The sequence below is a fragment of the Amblyomma mixtum genome, chromosome 1 (assembly GCF_055824585.1).
Source record: "Amblyomma mixtum isolate Tamu chromosome 1, ASM5582458v1, whole genome shotgun sequence".
NCBI lineage: Eukaryota > Metazoa > Arthropoda > Arachnida > Ixodida > Ixodidae > Amblyomma > Amblyomma mixtum.
The window spans coordinates 198,996,666-199,018,624 of NC_143012.1; the positions used below are offsets into that span (position 1 = coordinate 198,996,666).

The 21,959-nt window shown below is 44.3% G+C and overlaps 1 protein-coding gene across 1 annotated transcript in view; it reads right to left on the minus strand.

Moving 5' to 3' along the window:
• The window catches only part of LOC149370514 (MAM and LDL-receptor class A domain-containing protein 2-like), a 187,835-nt gene that overhangs the window by 98,567 nt on the left and 67,309 nt on the right, over window positions 1-21,959 (minus strand). Inside the window, exons 14-23 of the mRNA XM_089577899.1 lie at window positions 20,360-20,643; window positions 18,893-19,001; window positions 17,113-17,229; window positions 14,777-14,916; window positions 12,740-12,850; window positions 10,187-10,403; window positions 6,637-6,801; window positions 3,097-3,315; window positions 1,370-1,402; window positions 546-680 (exon numbers count right to left, since the gene is read on the minus strand). Of these exons, the coding sequence (XP_089434025.1) occupies window positions 546-680; window positions 1,370-1,402; window positions 3,097-3,315; window positions 6,637-6,801; window positions 10,187-10,403; window positions 12,740-12,850; window positions 14,777-14,916; window positions 17,113-17,229; window positions 18,893-19,001; window positions 20,360-20,643 (1,530 nt within the window). The remainder of the gene's footprint in view (window positions 1-545; window positions 681-1,369; window positions 1,403-3,096; window positions 3,316-6,636; window positions 6,802-10,186; window positions 10,404-12,739; window positions 12,851-14,776; window positions 14,917-17,112; window positions 17,230-18,892; window positions 19,002-20,359; window positions 20,644-21,959) is intronic.

Consider the following 21,959-nt stretch of genomic DNA (forward strand, 5'->3'; position numbering starts at 1 on the left):
TTCCTCCTCGCCCCCGTTTGACCTTTCGCCGCAGCAGTGCGCAGTGCGCATTTGAAAGAAGGGGTATATAAGGCGCGCTGGCCCATAGAACAGGTGACACTCGCCATTGACGGCGCAGAAACACCGACCCATAAGTGGCAGCTTGGGAGTTGGCTGAAAAGCAGCGAGAGCTTTTCGCTTCGAGATGTCCAGGCTTGGCCTTAGCTAAGCCAGAGCCAATTTTTTTTTTATTTCAAAAATTTGAACAGGATTTTTTTCATGGCCTCATTGAATGGTCCTCACATATAGCTACTACGTTTAAGCGGGATGCGTTTTAGCTGTAATGCTCTCGTCAGTAGTCAAGCTTAAGTTTTCACTTTAGATTTTCTTCATATTATTCAAATGAAAGGCAAATCGAGGATTCCTATTTAGTACCGAGGTTACCTTTTTTTGTACTCCTAGTAGACTACGAAAACTTATATCGCCTTTGCCGTTTAACTACAGAGAATACACTGAAACGTTTCAGAAGCGGAACAGGATTTTCTTAAGCACATGACTACACCCACCTCTGTATGCCTTCACAGTGTGGTCAAACCGAGGGAAGTCGGGGACCTTCTTGGACGGATCGTTGAGCACCCACTTAACTGACACGCCCGTCGGTTTCCAGCCGCACATGGTTCCGTCTTCGAATGTGCACCGAGCTGAAATTGAAGGCAGCGAGAGGAAAAATTAGCTGAGTTTTAGCTCTAGTTAAACCGGGCAAGTTGCCTAAGCAAGTTGCCTAAGTCGCCGGGCAAGTTGCCTAAGCCTGGTGGAGCGCGGCTGAAACGGTTGCTATGGCAACGGCGCTTCATCTGTTTGACCTCGATGCGGCCAAAGGTCGACCTGGCCACCGCCGGGAGCAACGCGACGGCTCGAAACCTGGCGCAGTATTCCTCACGCAATAATATACCAATGCAGGCAACACCAAAGCACCCTCGGTGCCTTGGCGATAATGGATTGCAAGCGCGGTCTTAGTGGCTAGATAAATAAGAGTAACATGATTCCTGAAGTAAGAAAATTCATTATTGACGATATTGATACTGCTATTGTGACCAAAATTAGCAACTTCTCGTAATTAAGGATGGAAGCGAAAGCGCCTTCACTTTGGCAGCTACCGAATACTGACGTAGTGCGAGCTTGGCGAGTTGGTAGCGATCCATCACACGAAACAGCGCAAAAAAACACAAAGACGAAAACAAAGAAGGACAAAAGAGCTTGCATGTCATTTTTGTTCGCATCTTTGTGTTTTTACACTTTTCGTTGTAACGTATACTGGCACTTTCTGAGTGTTGGATCTTTGTACTGACAATATTGTTTCGCGCAAACGTCCTTAAACACCAGTACTCACTTGGAGAATCCGAGGCTGGCGGGGGTTTTACGTCTGAAAAAAAAAATAAAAAAATTGGATCGCATTCTAACACAAAAAAAACTGAAAATGGTTTTCGCACAATTAGAAATCCAAAACCTGGCAGCACTAAACATTAATTGGTAGCTGATACATTATACATATTGCCTTTTTCAACACTTCGGCGTTGCTAGTTTGACGCATTTTAGTAGAGGGCAAAATTAAGCCCTAGAACAGCTATAATTCTTGGCACTCGTGTTGGAAGATAAATCTGTCAGCTGCTGGCTGGGATGTCACCTTTGATAGTGAGAAAACCGCCAAGATTAAACAAGCCGTGACAAGTCCAGTTCGTCAGGAAGTGCATAACTGGGAGTCTGCACGACATAGAGCGAGAGTTTTCCTTAAAACAAAATTGAGTATACGCTGTGAAAAGAAAAGGGATGATCTAAACAGAGCTTACAATAGGTACCAAAGAGTGATATCGGCTGGTGTGAATAATATATATCTGTGAGTACTCTTAGGTGATGGTTGTAATATCCACACAGAAGGCGGAGCCCAATATGCGTGGCAGGATGATAAACCTTGTTCTGCAAGGTTTTCAGATTTGACAGGTTTTCATTCTAGCAGAGTAGCGTGAAATAAACAATGAACAACAGAAATGTGTGTTTTACTCATAACTATTGAGTTTTGACAACAGCATCGGTGGAGCAAAACAGAAAATTAAGGGACACATTTTGAGTATCCCTTTATGCAGTAGTTAAGGCGAGAACAATAAACAGCTGTAAAAAGGTGGTAGAGGGCTGATTTATGTCTGACTGAATACATGTCCGAAAGATATAGCGCATAAACATGGCAAAGCCACTGTTTCACTACATTGGCTGGATAGGTGCTGCTGTGTCATATTTAAAAGGGCACAAAAAGATCTTTTTGCACAGGCAATCAAACGTGGCGCTGCAATGGGGAAAGAAGCGTTCTGCTGCGCTGCTCGTAACTAATCCTTGAGGTCACAAAGCAAAGTGAACAAGAGCAGAGGAGGAGCCTCAGTAGGCTAGCTAACGTTCCAATTCCCCCTCAACCTTTGTTTATTTTGTTTTGTGTTATCAACAATCCCGCTCTCCTTCCACATCTCTCTACGTGGGTTCTTCGAAATGGTTACTCACGATTTGTTTATACCATCTAATGACGCAGCTAATGAAATCAGATTCGTTCGTTTCTTTTTATTTGCGTATTATCCGACTTCGAAAAACCGCTTCGAAAATTCTCTGTTTTTCCTCTTGTGTTAAATGGTAGGCACGTTACAATCTGAATTTACGAAAAAAAAAAGCGAAAACGTTTCTTTTAACGTCAGTGTCCAATCACGCACTACCGTATAGCGTTGTATAGCGAGAACGCAGCACCTCCTGGTGTACAACATAAACCTTCCAAGCAGTGGATTGTTGCAGGAAGGAAGGCCACAGGTACTGCTTAGTAGGCTTGAAATTTGTCGACAATTGTGAAAAAGCATTCACGCTGTACTGCAGTGAAAAAAAAACTCGCAGACACGTAGGGCTATGTTTGAACTCTTTGTCGGTGCCACTGCAACGCGCAAAGCATTCAGCTGTAAATAATTCACGTGAATCACATCTAAGCGCCGAATTTCTACTTCGGCACATTAGGGCTACTTGGTAAGCAGTAGCATCGCTGCTGCTCCCTGTTTCCAGGCTGACAGCTCTGAGTGAATATCCCAATACCTGGCTTCGATGTCGTGACTTGGACTGCTGAGATGGCCATCGCTCCTTTTGCTCCGTCGCCTCGTGCCACCCATACCGCCAGCTGGCAGTTGGTGCCTCGCTTAAGCGTCACGTTCACCGTCGCCCAGTCCGTCACTTCGTCCAACTCGCGAGCCAGCTGCACAACGCCTTTTGCACTATCTCCGTAGCAGGACACGGATAGGTTCGCCGAGGTTATATCTGCGAAACCGTAACAGGAATACCAACATCCTCTTGAGGTATCTGCCACACGCTGGCCGCGATTTCAGTTCTTAGTGCGGCCACAGGCAATTTATGGAAGCAAAGCACATCATTTTATTTTTTTTATTTGATCTATACGTACTCTGTGGCCACGTACTTCACGATAAAAAAGATGTGCTTCCTTGAAAAGGTGGAGGTTTGTGTTTCTCTCGGGCGACAATGAACTGTAATTAGCGAAAATGTCTGAAGCGGTTGATGCCCGAAGGTTTTTGTTGATTTTATGTACTGCAGCAGCCGGAGAAATAATCTACTTGCTCTTGTAAAGACAAGCTAATAATTTCGAGAAAGCCACTCTGTGGCTCAAGAATGAGTGAATGAAGAAAAATGTTTTGTCTACGAAAGAAATATCTCCAAAGTAAACAATATGTTATAATATTGGAACTAACAATATAGCTTTAAAACACCACGTAAAAAAGTCGACGACAGGATGGATGCCACAGGCAATATAGAATCCATCCTGCCCTCGTCTTTCCCAGTTGGCGCACTTTTTGATGAAATATGTCTGAGCAAATGGGCACTCAGTGTGCATTGCATACCACATGTTTCCATAGAACAGGCGGTAGAAAGGTGGACGTGGATAGTGATAAATGTTGGCGCTATTTCATGTCCCGATATAAAGGCAATGCCCTCGACAAAAACGTGAAGTAATGGAAAATAAAGGTTTTCACTAGAGGGCTTCAACAGCTGAACTATACCGTAAACAAATAACTCGAGGAAAATTTTTTGAGTAAGACGGAGACAGCATTGTGCGTTTTAGTGCAACATATGTTGGCGCGCTCAATTGTGTTGCTTACTCAGGAGAGCGCCTCATCTTATACCTTGGAGGTAAAACGAGCGAAGTGTTTTGTCGGGACTATAATATAAAAAATAAGAATTTAGATTAAAATCGGGCAAATGTTTCGAGGTCGCTTTTTTTTAATTCATTCACTGAATGTAAAATTCTTAGTGTTTCAAAAGTCTACGCAGGTCGCATGACTTAGGGTCTGGATGTTTTAAAATGTTTTTATAGCGGAGTCCCAAAGTTTTGGGGTTTAGTAAGCCCGGCTCAGTCAGCATTGCGTAAGTATTTAATCCCACAAGGACGGGTGCGTACCGCGATTTTCGCTTAACAAAATATTGCTTTTTTAGGTCAAAACTTTCGGCACAATCAGACCTGGAACTCGAATCCTGGCACAGCCCTGCTGATACCACTCAATTTACGAGACACAGCTCAGGTTCCCACAAGATTTCGTGTTACGCCGGTCGCAGAATGCTATCTGTGTCATTTTCAAAGAGCCACTCTCCCGAATCCATTCAACGAGCACTGAACTGACCAGGGCTTTGTATACATCATAGAGGAGCTGGCCGGCGTATACGTTCTTATTATGACATGATTTCTTGACCTCAATGCCAGTGTGGTGCATGAAAACATTTCTCTACTCCTAAGCATACATGGCGGCTTCAGCCGCTGCATGGCAATGTGCGTTGAGATTGCTCGAAAGCCTCATAATCAGATATATTGTCTTGATAAACGTTTTCAGGGTGGCCTGTGGGAAAGTGGATTATTTTCACACTTATGCTTCATTATCATTCCTAACCTCATCGTCTGGATTAAGTCCATCAAAGGACAAGTGCCTTTCCCTGTCATCTTCAACAGGGGAGTTTCCTGATTCTTAAGCTGACTTCTCCGTTATCTAACTAGCCCAACACGTGGTAGACGTGGTTTTCAAATTAGGTAACATGATCGGAGTTCGTGTGTTTCGACGTAGTTTATGTCTGTGTGGTAATATAGATTTCGCACAATAAAGATGTCCTAGCGTAGACGTATACCGGATTACTAGACGAGAGCTACGCACGCGCACTGGCACCAAATGACGTCAGCCCTCCCACTGCTCGTGCGGAGAGGGTACCCGGTATCCGGCGCACAAATGAGCTAATACGTCTCTGCTATGCTCCAATAAGGAGAGCACGTCGAGCCATCCTACGTAGAAAAACGCGAAATTCGTTTATATTCTCTGCTTTGTAAACTGCCTCTCCCGCTATTAGTTGGGCAGAGTGTATTGCTGTCTGCGCTGTGTTCATCTGGTTCTTTGTCCTATCACGTGTGTCTTAGATTCTGCTTCTTGATTCATGTTGAATATTTTCTACGTCCGGCAGTACGACAAGCTGCAGTGGAGCAGTGGCTATGGCGCTGGACTTCTAAACGCAAGTTCGAGGATTCGATTCTGCCTACAGCTGTCGCCCTTCAGCGACGTCAGCATCATAAAATTCAACAAATCAGCACTGAAGTTTCAGCACACATTAGGAAGACCCATTGAACCGGAGTTCATTAAAAGCTTATCCACAACTGTGGCGTGCCCGATATAGCTAATGCTTTGCTTCAACACTGAAAGACATTGCTGGTGATTGCTCTTTTAAGAAAATATAGAAGCGAGCAAAGGTATTTTCCCTCTTTTAAATCCGTGTTTCTGACAAGCGCATGTAAGCTTGAGACGACGCCTCCTATAAATTATGGGCTTTCTGTCATATACGCCCCATCATATTGTAAATTTTTTTTACCATTTTCAATAGTTGCTGTGCGTGGTGTTCCTATGGTGGCACTCGTTATAGGAGCAGCCGACTCGTGTGGTTCTTGTTTTATTTTTTTTTTCTGGGGAAATGTCAGCAGCAGGATAGGGTAAAGTTTGAGCCGAAAACAAATTTTACTATTTCTAGTTTATTACGTGAATCAGTGCAGAATCCAATAAATAGGCTTCTTAACATGCTGGTATAGCCACATACTCCCACTGGAAGTGAGTGATGCTCATAAGAAAGCGGCGAAGATTAACTTGAACAGCGCACCAATTGAGGACAGAAAGGATTCACACAAAGTGCCAAACATTAGCAACCAGACCATCGGCCAGGCGTATTGTTGACCAAAATTGGTTTAGAATATACTTGTACAGCGGCTCACATGCGGGAGATGCGGGAGATGCTGGTTTCGACAACCAGTGCTGCCGGGTACCCACGGGTAATGCAGAGGGTACAAGCTTTCCCCTGCCTTGGGGCTCGGGTTATCTGGAGCGAAAGGCTTAGGAAAGAATCTTTGACAACCATCTTGTGCTTTTCTCTTAGAAAACTACGTTGTGCCATGGAGCTGTTTGGTCAAAGATGCCCTTTCGCCATGAAAATCGACCATTATCATCATCTTTCATAGCGCTGAAGCCCCACACAGGGCGCCGATTAGGCACCGTTAACGATTGTCGTAAACACATGGAAGAAACAAGACAAGCTTTGGCTCACCTGGCCCACTCCTGAAATAGTCAAATGAAACGGCCGTGTTGTCGTCGGTGACATCGAAGAGCGGACTCAACAGCCCCACCGTCTTGACGCTCTTGGACTCTTTGCTGACATCGTTCCTTGCTCTTCCCGTGGTTAGGTCCAGGTAGGCGAACGAAGATAGGCGACCTGCATTTTGCGAAGTGGGGAACTGGTAAATGATTCTGTAGCAGAGCTAGCTTATGTGAAAATGTCCTGTACAACTGCCGCGAAGAGCATAAAACTGGTAGAAAAGAACGCACTGAGGCCACGCTGCCGTGTCTGGCGTCCTTAAGCTACTTACCAGGTAGGTATAACTGCTGAATTGGCATTCAGTACACAGAGCAGGCGTATTTGGATTAGAATGGTGTTATTGGGTGACATGCTACAGAGCTGAATCGAAGATTAGTTGAACGTTCTGAACGCAAATACGTAGGTGGAAACGCTCAGTTCCTTTTAATAGCTCCCTTTCTGCGTGCATAAAGTTAAAGTTGCCGAAGAGAAACTATATCATGCCGGTGTTGATTTACAAGGGCAAAATATGCCGTGCCCAGTGAGCTTCTTGTTTATTTCTTTTTTAATGGGAATAGAAAGAAATAATTCCCGCCGTAGCCTATAGAATCAATGAACCAAACGATTCATTTAATTCTGGTTATATAGCACCTTAACCTAATCTTCCTGAGCCAGTGTAACAAGTTTCAACAGCAGAGATTGTTATTTTATTATGATGTACCAGATGACCTCTCCTCAAACATAAAATACACGTGCCGATAAAACCTTTATTTTGAGCGTTAAGATTTTGGGGTGTATTCTACAAGATAGTGTGCCGCTGTAAATCTCTGTAATAGTCGTACTTATTGCTGTAATTATGATCAGAACACTGACACGTAACTTTATGAAGGGAGCCCGAGATGCAGCATGACAACCGCACACATAAAGATTGCAACTATAGCTCCTTTGAAGAATCACGTGAGACATATGTTCAGGAGCCTAAACCCTTTGGCAAACTCCTTTGAACTGGCACTCTTGGAGATTGGACGAGCTTCTGATTGTCAGTGTCGAGCTTCTGAGGACGAGCTTCTGAGCGGTCACAGCGGAATATTAGCGGTGCTGCAGAACTTTCTGTATCAAAATCAATTCGATGGGGATCGCAGGTGTGTCTGACAGCTTGCTCTTGAGCTTTAATCGAGAAACTTTTCATCCTTCCAGAGCTTCTAACAATTGTACAGCAGCAGTGTGAGCGCTACTTATTAGCTTAAAAATGCAATCATTGGAAACGGAATCGATATGCATGCTGTGTCTCCAACTAGCTATTAATACAATCCTTTTGAAGTTATTTTCGCGCTTGGATGATATATGGGGGACACGAAAGAATACCACACGACAAAACAGCACAGTGGCAAAAGAGCGCATAAAAAGAGCACATCGATAAAACAGCAAAGGGAAAAAACAGCACAGCGACAAAACATCACATGGAAAAAACAGCACGGAGAAAAAACATCAGAGCAAGAAAACAGCACGCGTCAAAACAGCACGTCGGACAAAAGAGCACATCGAAAAACAGCACGACTAAATAAGAACTTAGGGAAAAAAGAGCGCGACGACAAAACAGCACTGCGTAGTACGGTGCAGTGCTGATGGAGGGGTGAACTATCATAGCCATAATCACCGACGGTAAATCCCAACGCATACGGCAGCGACTTTTAGATTTAGCGAGTGCTCATTATGCTGATTCATTAAAAAACAGGGCAGGCTCATTCACTTAGGAACAGTGCTGCTTGAACGATTCATATGGCGGAACTAGTAGTTATGTAGTCCTTGCTTGCTTGGCTTCGGTGATCTAGTTTCTTCCTGTATTATGCCAGTAGAATCTGGGCAACTGAGTGATAAAATGGCCGAGGCATGCGCTATGCGGCCAAATGTTCCGGGTAGTTTATATTGTCTTATTTGACAGCTATGTTCGGTTTCCTTGGCTGCTTTTGATGCATTACGTGCCGCCGCACGCAGCCGCTTCCTTTTACCACTGCTAGGCAGGAAGCATGCATGGCGACTCCTGCTTGATTTATCTCTTTGACATGCCGCAGCCCTCGCCCATGCTTCACCGGCCATAGCTAACATTCGCGGCACTGACGACTTCCAAAGCGTAGCTAGAGGGGCTACCAAATAGAACAAGGACAGCGAGAGGCTGCTGCGATGGCCGAGTGCTCCAAGGCACCGAAAAGCCTAGTAGGTCTCTGGTTCTAATACAGAGTGATGTATTCTCATTTTTTTCTGCTTCGTACAGTTCTGTCGCAAGAGTTCTGAAATTCGAAAGCATCAAAATGACATCTAAAAGCTGCAACAAAGAAAATTAGACGAACGGAAATGTGTCAAGGACAATAGATATCTAATTTTAGTTTCATGTCACAAAATTCGGCACCCCACGTACCACGTGACAATTGCTGTCCCGCCCGCCCCGCCACGGTTTCCGTGCTTCGCCGCTTCACTGCTCCAGCGTGGGCGGGGCACAGCCTGTCACGTGGCACATCGTCACTGAGAGTCACGATTTCATGGTCGTTGATTTGAGCTCACCGCAGATGCGCGGTCTACGAACGGTGCGAGATATGACCAAATTTCGCTGAGCCACAGCGCAGAGCGTAATCGCAATTTTGAAGTTTTGAAAACTTAGTTGGCTCTTGGCTCTTACTAATGGTGGGCTAAAAGTATCGGATTGCAGTCAGGCGCGCATCGGTAATACATAAAAAATTTATCTGTTATAATTTTGTCACTTACTTTGCTAGTTAACACAATTCGCCTTTTTTTGCCGCCGCGAACCCGGTACTCATAATCCACAAAAGCTTCTCTTGACTTCAAAAACCCTACTTTTAAAAATAATTGCTTGGCTTCGCTGAGAGACCTGGTACATAATCAAAAAACAGGTAACGCTGTCACTGCCTATCGTTGAATTTTGCTACCTACACATTAACATAGAGTAGGCGTAATCAGATATTCTGTATTTGGGTATGACGTCATTCCTGCTCGACATGTCTCCACACTACGTAACTTCTTAGTCGAAATCAGCGGAGTAATGAGCATTTAATTTTTTTTCAGAAATATATCACTGAATGAATGTAAACAATGAAACTGTGGCTATGCGTCCACCGATAAAAAATTTAGTGTCATTTTCGCGTGTAGTGCTAGTCGTTTTAATCCACCGACTGCGGTTACCAAAGGAAATATCCTACGCACCCCCTCGCAGTCAGGATTGTTGGAGACGAAAATGTCGCGTTTACTTTGTTTCCCCACGGCAGGAACGCATTATCTTCCCTCCATTTGACTGCTTGTCTTTGCAAATGCTCTGTACATGTTATTTTGAAGTGGTGCACATTTCGCCTGCAGTACTACAAATAAGGTATTCCTTTGCGTTATCACTTGTTGCTCTTACTGAATCGTACTTCTTCTGACTCTGCGCTATCCAGTTACAGTGCAGCTTGCGCAAAGTGAAGCGCCTCAATAAAGGTGGCACTGCACTTTAGAAGAACATTGATTTTCATACCCTGACTTCTCGGCCAGTTTGGCTGCATCCGAGGTGCCTCAAGTCGGCCTGATCCGACGAGCCAGCGGAAATCTCCTTGGAACTTGTTCACGTAGCCGCAGAGGCCGTCAACGAAATCACATTCAAGAGGATGTGCGCAAGGCTCTGGCCGTAAAACGATGTCGTCCAGGCTCACTGAAAGATCAGGGTTGTCCGCGAATTTCGCACGAAGCACCACCTGAGATCAAAAGGAACGAGACAACATGATGGCGTCAAATAAGAGGCCAATACAGAGCACTTTAAAATGCAGGCAATCGGAGAGCGGATCAAAAAGTAACCTTGTAAAAGAAAGACCTCTCGTATTTTGCCGCTAGCTGCGATTTTTACTAAGGACCAGACTACTTCATGCTTTCCAGCAATATACAGCTACAGTATTCGAACCGACTCTTAATTTAGATTTAAGGTTGAAGACATAGCCATTATTAACAAAACTAATGGAAGGCATCTTTAGGAAGACCCGATTTAAATTGGTAAACGTATTAGTAGACATTAGCTGAAGTGAACTGCGAGCCTCTTTTTTAAAATATTCAGTAGACAAACTATTCGTTTCATAGAAATCCTTAAGTGTGAATGTTTTGAAGCAGATGATTATGAGATAAGCGAGAAAATGTCATGGTCAACTCCAGGAAACCTGCATTTCTTCGCAAGTTATCAAGTATCGCAAGTAAGTTATCGCAAGTAGCAGATCATCCGCCTAAAGGTAGTGTGGATACTGGAATGTTGTGTACATTATCTGGCTGCAACAGGTGAAATGGGGTTTTTAGGAGTTTATTGTTTTTTTCACAATGTACAGTCGTTGATGAGAGCTCGAGCAAAGGAACATCGACAGCTACATGCCGAGCATTTTACTGAGAAAATAAAAAGCAAATTCGTTCACCGAAGCACCAGTAACACCAGAAAAATAGTGCTAGAATAGGCTTGCTGAAAGCAACTTTAGTATAGTGCCGAGCACAGCGGCTTCATTTCGACGGAGGCAAAACACAGATAAACGCTCTGGTGCTGTGGGACGCCCGTGCACAACAAAGAACCGCAGGTGGTCGAAATATATTCGGAGCCCTCCCCTACGGCGCCTCTATCGATGTCCAGTCTTTGTCAAAAGTAACCAGGCTGCATGGTTTGCTTCTAGCTCGTACAGCGAAGCCTTTACAGCTTCCCTGAAGCTGAAATGGTCGTTAAAGGTAGCGACAAGTAGTTTCCTTACCTTCCAACACCTTTCCATCTTCAGGAAAGTCACAAGGGCTCCACTATACAACCTAGAATCAAACCATGCAGCCTGGTTACTTTTGACAAAGGTGGTACCTTCTTTAAGCCCCTGCTTCCTATCTTCGCTCACGGTGTACTTAAGATGTCTATGCTCGATGTTGACAGCTGTCCAACAAACAGCGCACACCTTAGAATCCTGCGCGACGTGATCCACAAGTCAGCAAGCCACCCTTAAGAAATGCGAAACGTCATTTTCATTAGTAGATTGGGTCAGTAACTGCAATTTGGCTTCTTTCTAACAGGTACTCTGGTCTGACGGTATTTCCTGGAACCTTTTGGTTGCCGCATTTACCTGCGAGAAACCTGTGGCGGCATACTTAATCTCGCCTTCAGTGCTGTTACAGGGATCTCAAAGTTTATTTATTTATTTATACAGAATACCCCTAAAGGGCCTCGAGAGGGTATTACATAGGGGGGGGGGGGGGGGGGGGGGAGGGCACAGGCAATTGAACAGAATAAAAGAAAAACCACAAATATAAAACAAACAACAAAAGCACAAATAAGACACACTGGATGAAATAAGTAAGCAAAAGAATCAATCAAAAGCACAAATAAGACACTTTGCATGACATATAAGTAAGCAAAAGAATCAAAAGAATGGCAGCGCGGCAAAGAACGAAGATTACAGCATTATTAAAATTATACAAACAGAACTCTAATACAATGAATCTTTTTAGTCACAAACCCTGCAAAAAAGGAAGCCATGAACAAATAAAATAACAATGTATGCGAAGGGTTAAGCAGTAGTTATTGAAGATATAAGTTTAAAATATTTATCAGGATCAGTGGTAGTTGCGATATGTGAAGGCAGAGTGTTCCAGTCAGATATTATGCGTGGTAAGAATGAATACGCATAGATAAATGTTCTGCACGTGAAACGTCTAACTTTAAAGGAATGATCGCGGCGGTCCAAAATGCAGGGGTGATGCAGGGGTCCAAAATATTGTGCTTTTGCAGAGCGCGAGAATAATGCCCGACTCGCTGTCCCGGCGGGAACTGTTGCACGTGCAGTAGGCACGGGCAGACTAAGCATGTTCGGCCTACCGTGCTAAAGTAGCTAGTTCCATCATCACCACCACAACTTAGTGATGTCACCGCGTTAAAGACGTATACAAACAAGGGACTCACACAGAGGCATATCTTGAGTAACACTATTCAAAACATTAAAGTTCCATATTGTTCCTTTTTGACAGGGTGCAGGCATAGACTCCTGCATGGTTTTTAAAAGAGTAAAAGAGTTAATGAACTCACTTGAAAGTTTTTCTCTTTGACTATTTGTGTTCGTGCCAGCATCCATTCAGGCCCAAGGTAGGAAGGCTTCTTCCAAACAACTTCACTTTTCCCATTCACCAGAACTTCAACCTAGACAGAGAAAATGGACAGTGACAAGAAGAAAAGATCTCAAGTTTACATGAGAATTTTCTTTTCTAGCCCAAGCCCAAGTTAGTTCGTCGTTCCTGGAACGGTGACAACGCCCTCAGCATATCATTCATTTCGAAACATGTTGTTTCCTTCAACAAGGTTAGTTTGGAAAAAATTCTTAATGATATCGGCAAGAAAAACAATTTGTTTACTTTTAACAAACAGATCAAAAGTGGATATTATTATGCGATCGCGATGCTATTTGTTCAGACAATTTGTTTTCTTTTATTCAGCCGAATAACACATGTGTTATTTATATCGCAGTCTAATATTGTTTACAAGTGTGCGCCTTTCGGTATCACGTATTTTACATATTCTTGTTTATCTTGCCAGGCTAGGTGGCTCTGCATGTTTATATTGTGAAATAAGGAGCCTTGCTTCACAAGTTAAACGTACAGAACAAACTTGCCCGGCAGCATACCTTACTGAGATACTTATTTGTGTAATTCGTTAAAAGACTCAGATCTTAACTCGCTCCTCTGTTTCACGCCGTTGGGTACCGCAGCGCACCTACTACGGTTGAGAAAGGTTTTAATCACTTAACCTCGCCCCACTTCTCTAATCACATGCGCAGTGCTGCTACAACGACGGAGACGTGCGTCGTCTGCTTCTCGCGGCGCCGCGGCCCCAAAGCCATTGGCGGTACTAGTGTGCGCTGGAAGTAACGTGCTTCAGCATTCTGTTTGAGCCATAGAGTTTCTTACTATTACCTAGAGGAAAAGCTGGCGACCCCTCTATGGGAGTTTGCATGGAGACCCCTCGAGGCCCTTTCAGCCACCATGGGCGCTCAAAGCATCTTGGGGCGGTGAGCTACCGACTGCAGAACTACAACTTTTGGCCAAAAAATAATAGAAAAATAAAGCGGTTAGATAACTACGAATGTCCTAACATTCAATATCTTGTCTAATGATTGCAACAAACGAGCAGAAAAGCATTTAAGTGCAAAGTTTGCCCAAAATAAGAGATGACTAGCTTTCCTATTGGCCAAGTGATGAACACTAAAAAAACTAATATTGCGTAATTAACAGGCGCACTTTTAAAAGTAAATATGTTTAAAAAACATTTTGTTGCTTAGATACTTTAAGACGTTTTTTAATGGCATTTCGGAAGAGTAAAACCTTTTATTGGCGTCGTGTGTCGTCGCGTTTTCACTACTATGACTTTTGCACACTGCGTTCGCGCGAAAGTCGTCTGCGCACACACGGACAACGTTTTTGGAATGAAATATCTTAGTAATGACACTCCGTGTTCCCGAAAAACTACGACCGTTCCGCAACAAGTAGCTCACCGCCCCATGATGCTTTGAGCGTCCATGGTGGCTGAAGTGCAGCGCCGCCAGCTTTCCCTCTAGGTAATAGTAAGAAACTCTGGTTTGAGCAGCGCCAGGTCAGAAGGATGAGGGTATGGAGTCGTCTGCTTTCAAAGCGGCGTTAACTGAATATAACGTAGGAGGAGAGTTTTGCCGGATCGCATGGATGGCTTTGCAACAGCAGTGACGAAGGTCTCCTTCCTGCAATGGTGCTACCGGGTTTGTAGACACGCATCGACAATATAACAAGATAAATTCAAGAAATCCATAAGCTTCGTAGGCAACGTGACGTACGCAGTGAGCATAAATGGGTGACTTAGAATTTTTTTTTCACTCTATTTTCTTAATTTCTCACGTATTCTAACGTTTTAAACGGATACTATTACAATCAGCGGAAACATGTAATGATTTCTCACTTTAAGTTTCAGTTATTCTGCCTGCAGAAGTGCGATTACCATGCTTCTTGTTTCTTGTGCATGGTGACCTTAGGCGTCACAATAAAATACTGAAGAAACAAAAGCGGGAGCGTGTTCATTTTGCCACATAGCTACGCTCACCTGCAGCTGAGAACCAGCCTTTCCTGTTGTTCGGTACCAGAACTCAAGGCACCTTGGCTCACTTTGGCCCTGCCACTCAGGGCTCGTCAACTCAGCGCCAGTACGTGAAGTAGACTGTTTGGTGGCTGTCACGACGTAAACTGAAAAAGCAACAAAAAAGAAATTTCCTTCATGTGCTCTAGCCATACATTCCCGGTCGGTCCAGGTTTTAAGCTGACGAGAATACTACACCAGGCCGCAAAGGGTCCCTCGCCGGACAGTTCAGCCTTCTGTGCTGTTCTCTGTGCTGCTTCTGTATTGAACGCAGGGACTGCATCATCTGACTCCCCTAAATTTCATTACATTTGCAAACTGTTTTTCTTTCATGCAAGCATCTCACTCTTTTTTTGCTTTAACCATTTCCTCTCTATGTCCCCAGGCAACAAGCACCACTTTAAAAAGGATGCCCTTAGCTATCATACGCCGTAGTTTGGGTTCATATTTGGTCTACAAAAAGCGGCGAAGCTGAACCTTTACCCGATGCACAAATTCTTTGTGAAAAACACATTTACAGTTTTAAAAAATCTCTGCCTCTCCCGTAACCGAGAGTAGAGTAAGCATGAAATGTTTACGGGCCTAATGTCATCTCGGTGGACACCCGAACCGCACCCTACAGGAAGGGAGGAACGCCACCACCCGTTCAGCACAATGCCTTGCCATTTGAACGCAAGGTTTTTTGAGGAAAGGAAATGGCGCAGTAATTCTCTGCCATCTCGGTGAACACCCGAACCGCACCGTAAAGGAAGGGAGGAACGCCACCACCCGTTCGGCGCGATGCCTTGCCCTTTGAACGCAGCGCTTCTCCCCCGGGCCCCTGTGCGGCTTTGCTTCGATGCGCGAAGCCCCTAAGAGATCACGTATGACAACGAAGTGTATCGTGGAATTTATGTGCTTTTTGCACGAGTTATTACAAATCGGAAATTATAATTCCGTGCATTATCAAACGCACAGATCGACTGATATCTTGATAAACATTGAGAAGGCACTGGCAGCAGTTATTTTTTGTGACTCCTTTGGAGACCAACCGGCGCTTGCATGCCGGTCGCGTAGGAGGGCTTAGAGAGTCTCATCAAATCTCGTCAAGTCTCGTACGGTGCCCGAATGTTCTCGTTTCAGAGCCCGGATGACGGCTCTCGGTCTCGGCGTGACGTCACCACACTGCCGACAATGGGGGCTAAAAGCATTTCATGCTTAAAAAACTACACCGCGACGAGCTGGATGGGGACTACAGACAATTGGAAGGAAGCGAGTGCCCTTGCCTTACGATATAGACTTTCCTGCCATGGCCATAGCTTTTATTTAAAAAACGATAGCATTATAAATTTCTTCCGAGGTCAAACAGGCGTCGTCTGCAACAAAATTTGCTGATTTAATGGCAGGACGCGACGTCACCCGTGGCGTAACCAGACCGGAAGAATTTCATTAACGGGAGAGATGTGAAGTCACCGGATGAGCACTGCCGCCACCAGACCAGATAATGTTCAATTTCTGGAGTAAAGTGACATCACCAGACCTGGTTTGGTTTGGTTTCTAACGTCCCAAAGCAACTCAGGCTATGAGGGACGCCGCAGTGAAGGGCTCAGGAAATTTCGACCACCTGGGGCTCTTTAACGTGCACTGACATCGCAGTACACAGGCCTCTAGAATTTTGCCTCTATCGAAATTCGACCGCCGCGACTGTGATCGAACCCGCGTCTATCGGCTCAGCAGCCGAGCGCCATAACCACTAAGCCACACGGCGGTCATAGCAGAAAGTTGGTTAAAAGTTAAGTGAGATAATAGCGCAAGAAAATACGATGGACAAGGCACCAAAAGGACGAGCGCTATATGGGCCGACTAAACAGCGCTGACGGACGGGACGGAAGAAGAAGAGACAGAAACATGCGCTTCACACAGACACATGCTCCTTCTTCTTCTTCTTCTCCTTCTTCTTCTTCTTCTTCTTCTGTCCCGTCCTCCAGCGCTGTTCAGTCGTACTATTCAACATGAACAAACCAGCCAGACTCAGCCTTCTCCTTGGCTATATGGGCACTCGCATTTTAAAAAATACGAGGCAAAGAATACAGGATTGCCATTCCCTTACTTAGAAAATAAAATTAGAATAATAGTGGTTAGATATTGCAACCCGTCTTTCTGTAATGATATTCAGTTGTGGCTCCTCGGTGCATGTCTAAGATCCAGCGAATGTAATATCAAATCCTAAACAAGGACTGCAGGCTTTCCGCACATTGCATTCGCATTCCCGAACAGCTGTCGTGTTCTGAACAATGAAAAACAAGTGGAGAACTTATGCTCACCAGAATTCACTGGTCCCGACAGCCCTTCTATGGGCGCAGAGGCCTTTCCTTTTTTTTGTTGCCGCCAGCCTTTCGCTGCAATCCAGCTGCATGTGTCGAACTCGAAGTCGCAGTACCCTGTGGACGACAGAACAATCTACATCTGAGACAAGTTGAGGTGATAACTTCGTGTAAATAATTTGACACCGCTATTTCTTGCAGAGTCAGTTTTAAACTTGTGATCATATAAGACTCTGTAGTGCCCTGCGTATTCGAATAAAAATAAAATCAGCTGAATGATCAAGTTACTGCTTTAAGGAAGCGAAGGAATAATAGCACGCAATTAAAGTTGCGCACTGACCACACCAGTCCACTTGGTATATTAATGCCCATCGTTTGAAATTGTGCAGAACATGAGTACACTTCAGCGCAGGCGGTGCCGAAGAAGCGTTGGGATTGCTCGCATTTTCTACTGCTAACCGCGAAATATGCTTGCGTATCTCGAGCTAATGTTAGTCGCCACTGTAATGGGTAGGCGACAAGTTCCTAAGTGATGAAGTTCATCTAGCGGGTGTGGTCTCCAATATTACGTGAGCTTGTCTGCTGGCAATGAACGTCACAACTGGTAAAGAGACCTCAGAGCTTGTTAATACAGTCAGAATTATTGGCAGTGCCTCAAGTGGGGATTCTGCTCCCTAGGGTGGCTTAAGGATGCTGGCCATGCCTGCATTGACGCCGCCTTACAGATAATTAACCCATAGTTTATTGCAGCGTTTGGCGCTGCAGAATGCTGGAATGTAATTTATAGAACAATGGTTCCGTCAAAAATGTTAGAAATGCACCATTTCGAAGCATAGAGCGGAAATAGGACACGGAGACTGGAAAAGGATCAATAGGCAGCACTCATTTAGTTATCTGTGTGCATTTCCTTTATGAACCCTCAGAATCGGTTGTTACCTGTCATGAAACTGTGGAACAAAATATTCGTATGACCACCGATTAGTGCTGGAAAGGACCTGGCGCCGTCCCTAACTGTGTATCAGACAGACAGGTACTTGTCGTGCAGTGCAAGTTTTCGTTCTTGATTGCAGCCGAAATTTCAGCAGCATTGTCCTGTAGTGTCGATCCCTTAAGTGACCTGGCAGTCAGCTGATGTCGAAGTTTGCCGCGTATGGCAGTGTTATACTTGGATCAAGCGACTTTCTTAACTGCCATGATCAAAGAACCTGGGACAAGTTCTGGGAGGTACTACATTTGCGCACAAGTGAACGGCAGATCAGTGACGACGTAGTGCGGCGAAATATGTAAACTCAAAAGCGTGGCAAAAACAGAAGATCAACTCACGTGGGCTTTTGGAATGGCGACTTTGAAGAACATAAAAAATGTAGATTGAGAAATAACAGGAAAATCGGTGGGGACGAATGTTAAGAACTTTTGGAGCTTGGTTAGTGAGATGTTCGCGACCACTTCACTAGAGCTTTTTTCTAAAATTCCCAAAGTTTGGATGCTGTTCAATGCTCCTTGCAATTTCTTGATAATTGCTCGGCTCCGATAATGCTCATGTTTCTCGAGTTTAGTCTCCACTCGAGCATCTATATTCTTAAGTACGCTCGTGCGGAGTCAGATTCCGAGGGGCAATATTTCACGCATGTCCTATGCTCTCACGACTACTACAGCCCGTAAGAGTCCCAAATACTGGCATAATTATGAAAACTGTCCTCGTTCACCTTCGTCTAAAAGAGTTTTCGAGACTATGATAGCTCGACTTTAATTGGGACAGGAAAGGCACTACGAGGCTCACCTTCCCCGTCCGTCATGACGTCGCATGCGCCGGGCGTCAGCTTCAGTGGTCCGAGCGCCACAAGCGCTGATCCTCGTAGAGATGGCGCGTTTGACAGAAAGAAGATAAGCTGCACGGAGAACAAAAGAGCGTGGGGACACAACAGTTATTTTTGGTTACCTCTTAAAATAACATGACAGCCTGTGGGATCGAACCCTGTCTGCTGCCCAGAGTGCGCTGCAGCTTCCGAACCTACCTAACTGCTTTACACAAATATTCTGCAGAACATTGGAGGAAACAAGCGCTGCTTTTTTCATTCTTTTACTGAGTGCACTACGGCCTTCAACAAATATTTCTTGTCTAAGAAATTTCACTCCCTGCCTACATTTATTTTTTGTCGAGATCAACTTACGCTAGTGACTGCGGTAAAAACGGCAACATCTTTATAAAAAGCAAAATTTTGAACAGGCTTCGTTTACTTATGCATTAAGTTGCAAAAACCATTGTCTTATTTTGTAGGGTGTCTAAGCAGCGAATTACAAAGTTCAAATACCACAGCAATCAAGCGGCACTTCTATATGAAACAGGGGCAATTAAGATGTTACAGGTAAGGGATTTAGATATGTCCAGAAAAGCTGGTCAGAGCTGTGGAAACTATTATGGACTCAAGGAGTTGTGCAATAAGCAATGTGTGCATAAAAAATGCGTGCTCTGCTGCAGTGCGATGAAATTGTTGTCTGATCAGAAGCTAGCTAATTTAAAAAAAAATATCTCGACCGTAACAATGCAAAACGCACCGCACTGTTATCTATTGAATGGGCAATTTTTTTATTCCAAAATATTTATGAGGGTTCATACCACAGAGACAAAATGGCAAATGGGCGCTCAAATGCTTTGTACATTGTCAGTTTTGTCTCTTTTGGGCCGTACGAAATGTTTTATGGAGATATCCAGACGTTTAAAAACTTTATCAGACGTTGTATCTTTGTGTTTTGGCCATGGCATGATTTGCATGCGTGAAAGTAAGGCTGAAAAATTTATATGCTTATATTATTTGGACGCCCTGAACGTGAAATAGGTTGGTAAATACGAGAAATATGTTTGCTAAACGAGACATAAAAGCAGTTTAAGAGGTGTTAAGGTGGGTTTCCGGTTTCTTTCTTAAACTGAAAATTTAACAAAATGAGCCCTTAAGCAGTTTACTAACAAGGGGTCGTTAGTAATGGGGTGCAGGGCACACCGATAAGCGCATTATCCGTTTATTCTTGATGACTGCCTCTAAAGGAAGACATGGTAGCAATAGTCACTTAAAACTATGGCGTTCCTGGTGGCTTAAGTATTGCACAGCTAACTGTAAAGTTCATTAACCTACCGCTGTTTCAACGCAAAACCCAAAAAATTTAACAGCAACCTTTGTGTGCGGCTCAAATGAGAAAATAATATTGCCTACAGGGCATTCGACCTCACATAAAATCAATGCATGAATACCTTGTTGTGCACACCGTCGAGGCTCACTGTCCTGCGCACGTTGTACCATCGATCCGCCGTGGTACGGTCTCTCTGGCGAAACACCAGCGAAGGGCGCCACGCATTTCCATTCACTGTGTCTGGCTTTAAGACGCTCAGAGACAGTGTGGCGCCTCGGCCACCGAACATGTGGTACCAGACAGAAAAGCACGAGGGTTCGTCCTGCGGCCCGACGATGTGAGACTTCAGATACACGGTGCCTCGGGCGAGCGATAGCCTCAGTCCAACCAAGTACGCCACGCCACCTGAACCAAGGTGAGATCATACTTCAGTGCAAAGGCGCGGCCCCGTTTACTAACGCAGCCCCTCCCCATCCTGTTCAAAAAATGGAATGTTAATGCACGCAGAATCATGTTCCACGTGTCGGCATATTGCGAGTTGAGTATGAGGAAGCATTTCCTAGGGTTTTATATCGTGGGCTACTTGAGGCTGCCGGCCATAGCGTGTCCTACGCAAAACAAGAACTGTCCACTCGAACGAATTGACAGCCTTCCGTTTATATGCGAAACAACAATCACTGCTCTCGGGTGTGCTTGACGAGTTCTGCCTACTGCTCCAAGGGAGTAACGTATTCTTTTAGTAACCTGTCAGAGAAGAAATTTTCTGAGGGGATGGGTTCATACAGGAAGCTAATGTTAGTCTTATCATGTGGTCCCGCTTCAAATGTGGAACGAAAAACAAGCAACAGCTCTAAATCTATGTTCCCAATTGAACTAATCCATGTTTGCCGTCACTAGAAACAACCATTGATTAACGTATTTTAACTCACTTCATATGCCTTCAATATTTTGTCTCCAGGAAACAGTTTGTTAAATAAAAAGTGAGATTGCACACGTTAACGTTCGCTTATCTAGTGCGAAATTATTCAGTCGTTATGCGGTGTTTCACACCGTGCTTGAGCCTGTGCTTTAAAAATAGAACTACATCATGTCGCAAATTTTTTATTGAAACCGTAAAATGTAAAACAGTAAAGCAGGGGTGGGCATCTTTTCTACTTTTCTGGGAGTTCACTTTATCATACCCGAATTAATTTCTCTGATTTCCCAAGATATTAGCCGTTTTCAGAAATTCGAAAGTTCACATCCAAAACTTGTGTTTTAGCGAATATATAAGGTTTAATTACGACAATTGGAATTGCATGATAATAGTAAATTATTCTCATTACAGCCCAGACACAGATATTTGCAGATTTTTTTTTGCGCAGTTCGCTTCTGTGCATTGCTTTCCTAGAGAAAGACAGGACTGACTTTACTGCCATTCGAGTCACAGTCCTTGTAGGGGACCGTCGCAAGATCAGAAAGCGTTTTTAAACAACCCTACGGAGCAGCAACTAGAAAACGACGCCTGCTGTCCTGCAATACTCATAGCGCCTATTTCTATGGAGAAGACCGCACTTGGTTAAGAAATTGCCAAGCGACACTAGGCAAACAGAGACTTGTGGCGTAGTAAGCGTAGGGTAGACCATCCCTCCCACGTGCAAGAGGATCACGGTTCAAATCCCGGTCCCGCCGGTGTTCTCCACTAGATCAAAACGAAATTGGAGTGTCCATGGAATCAAAAA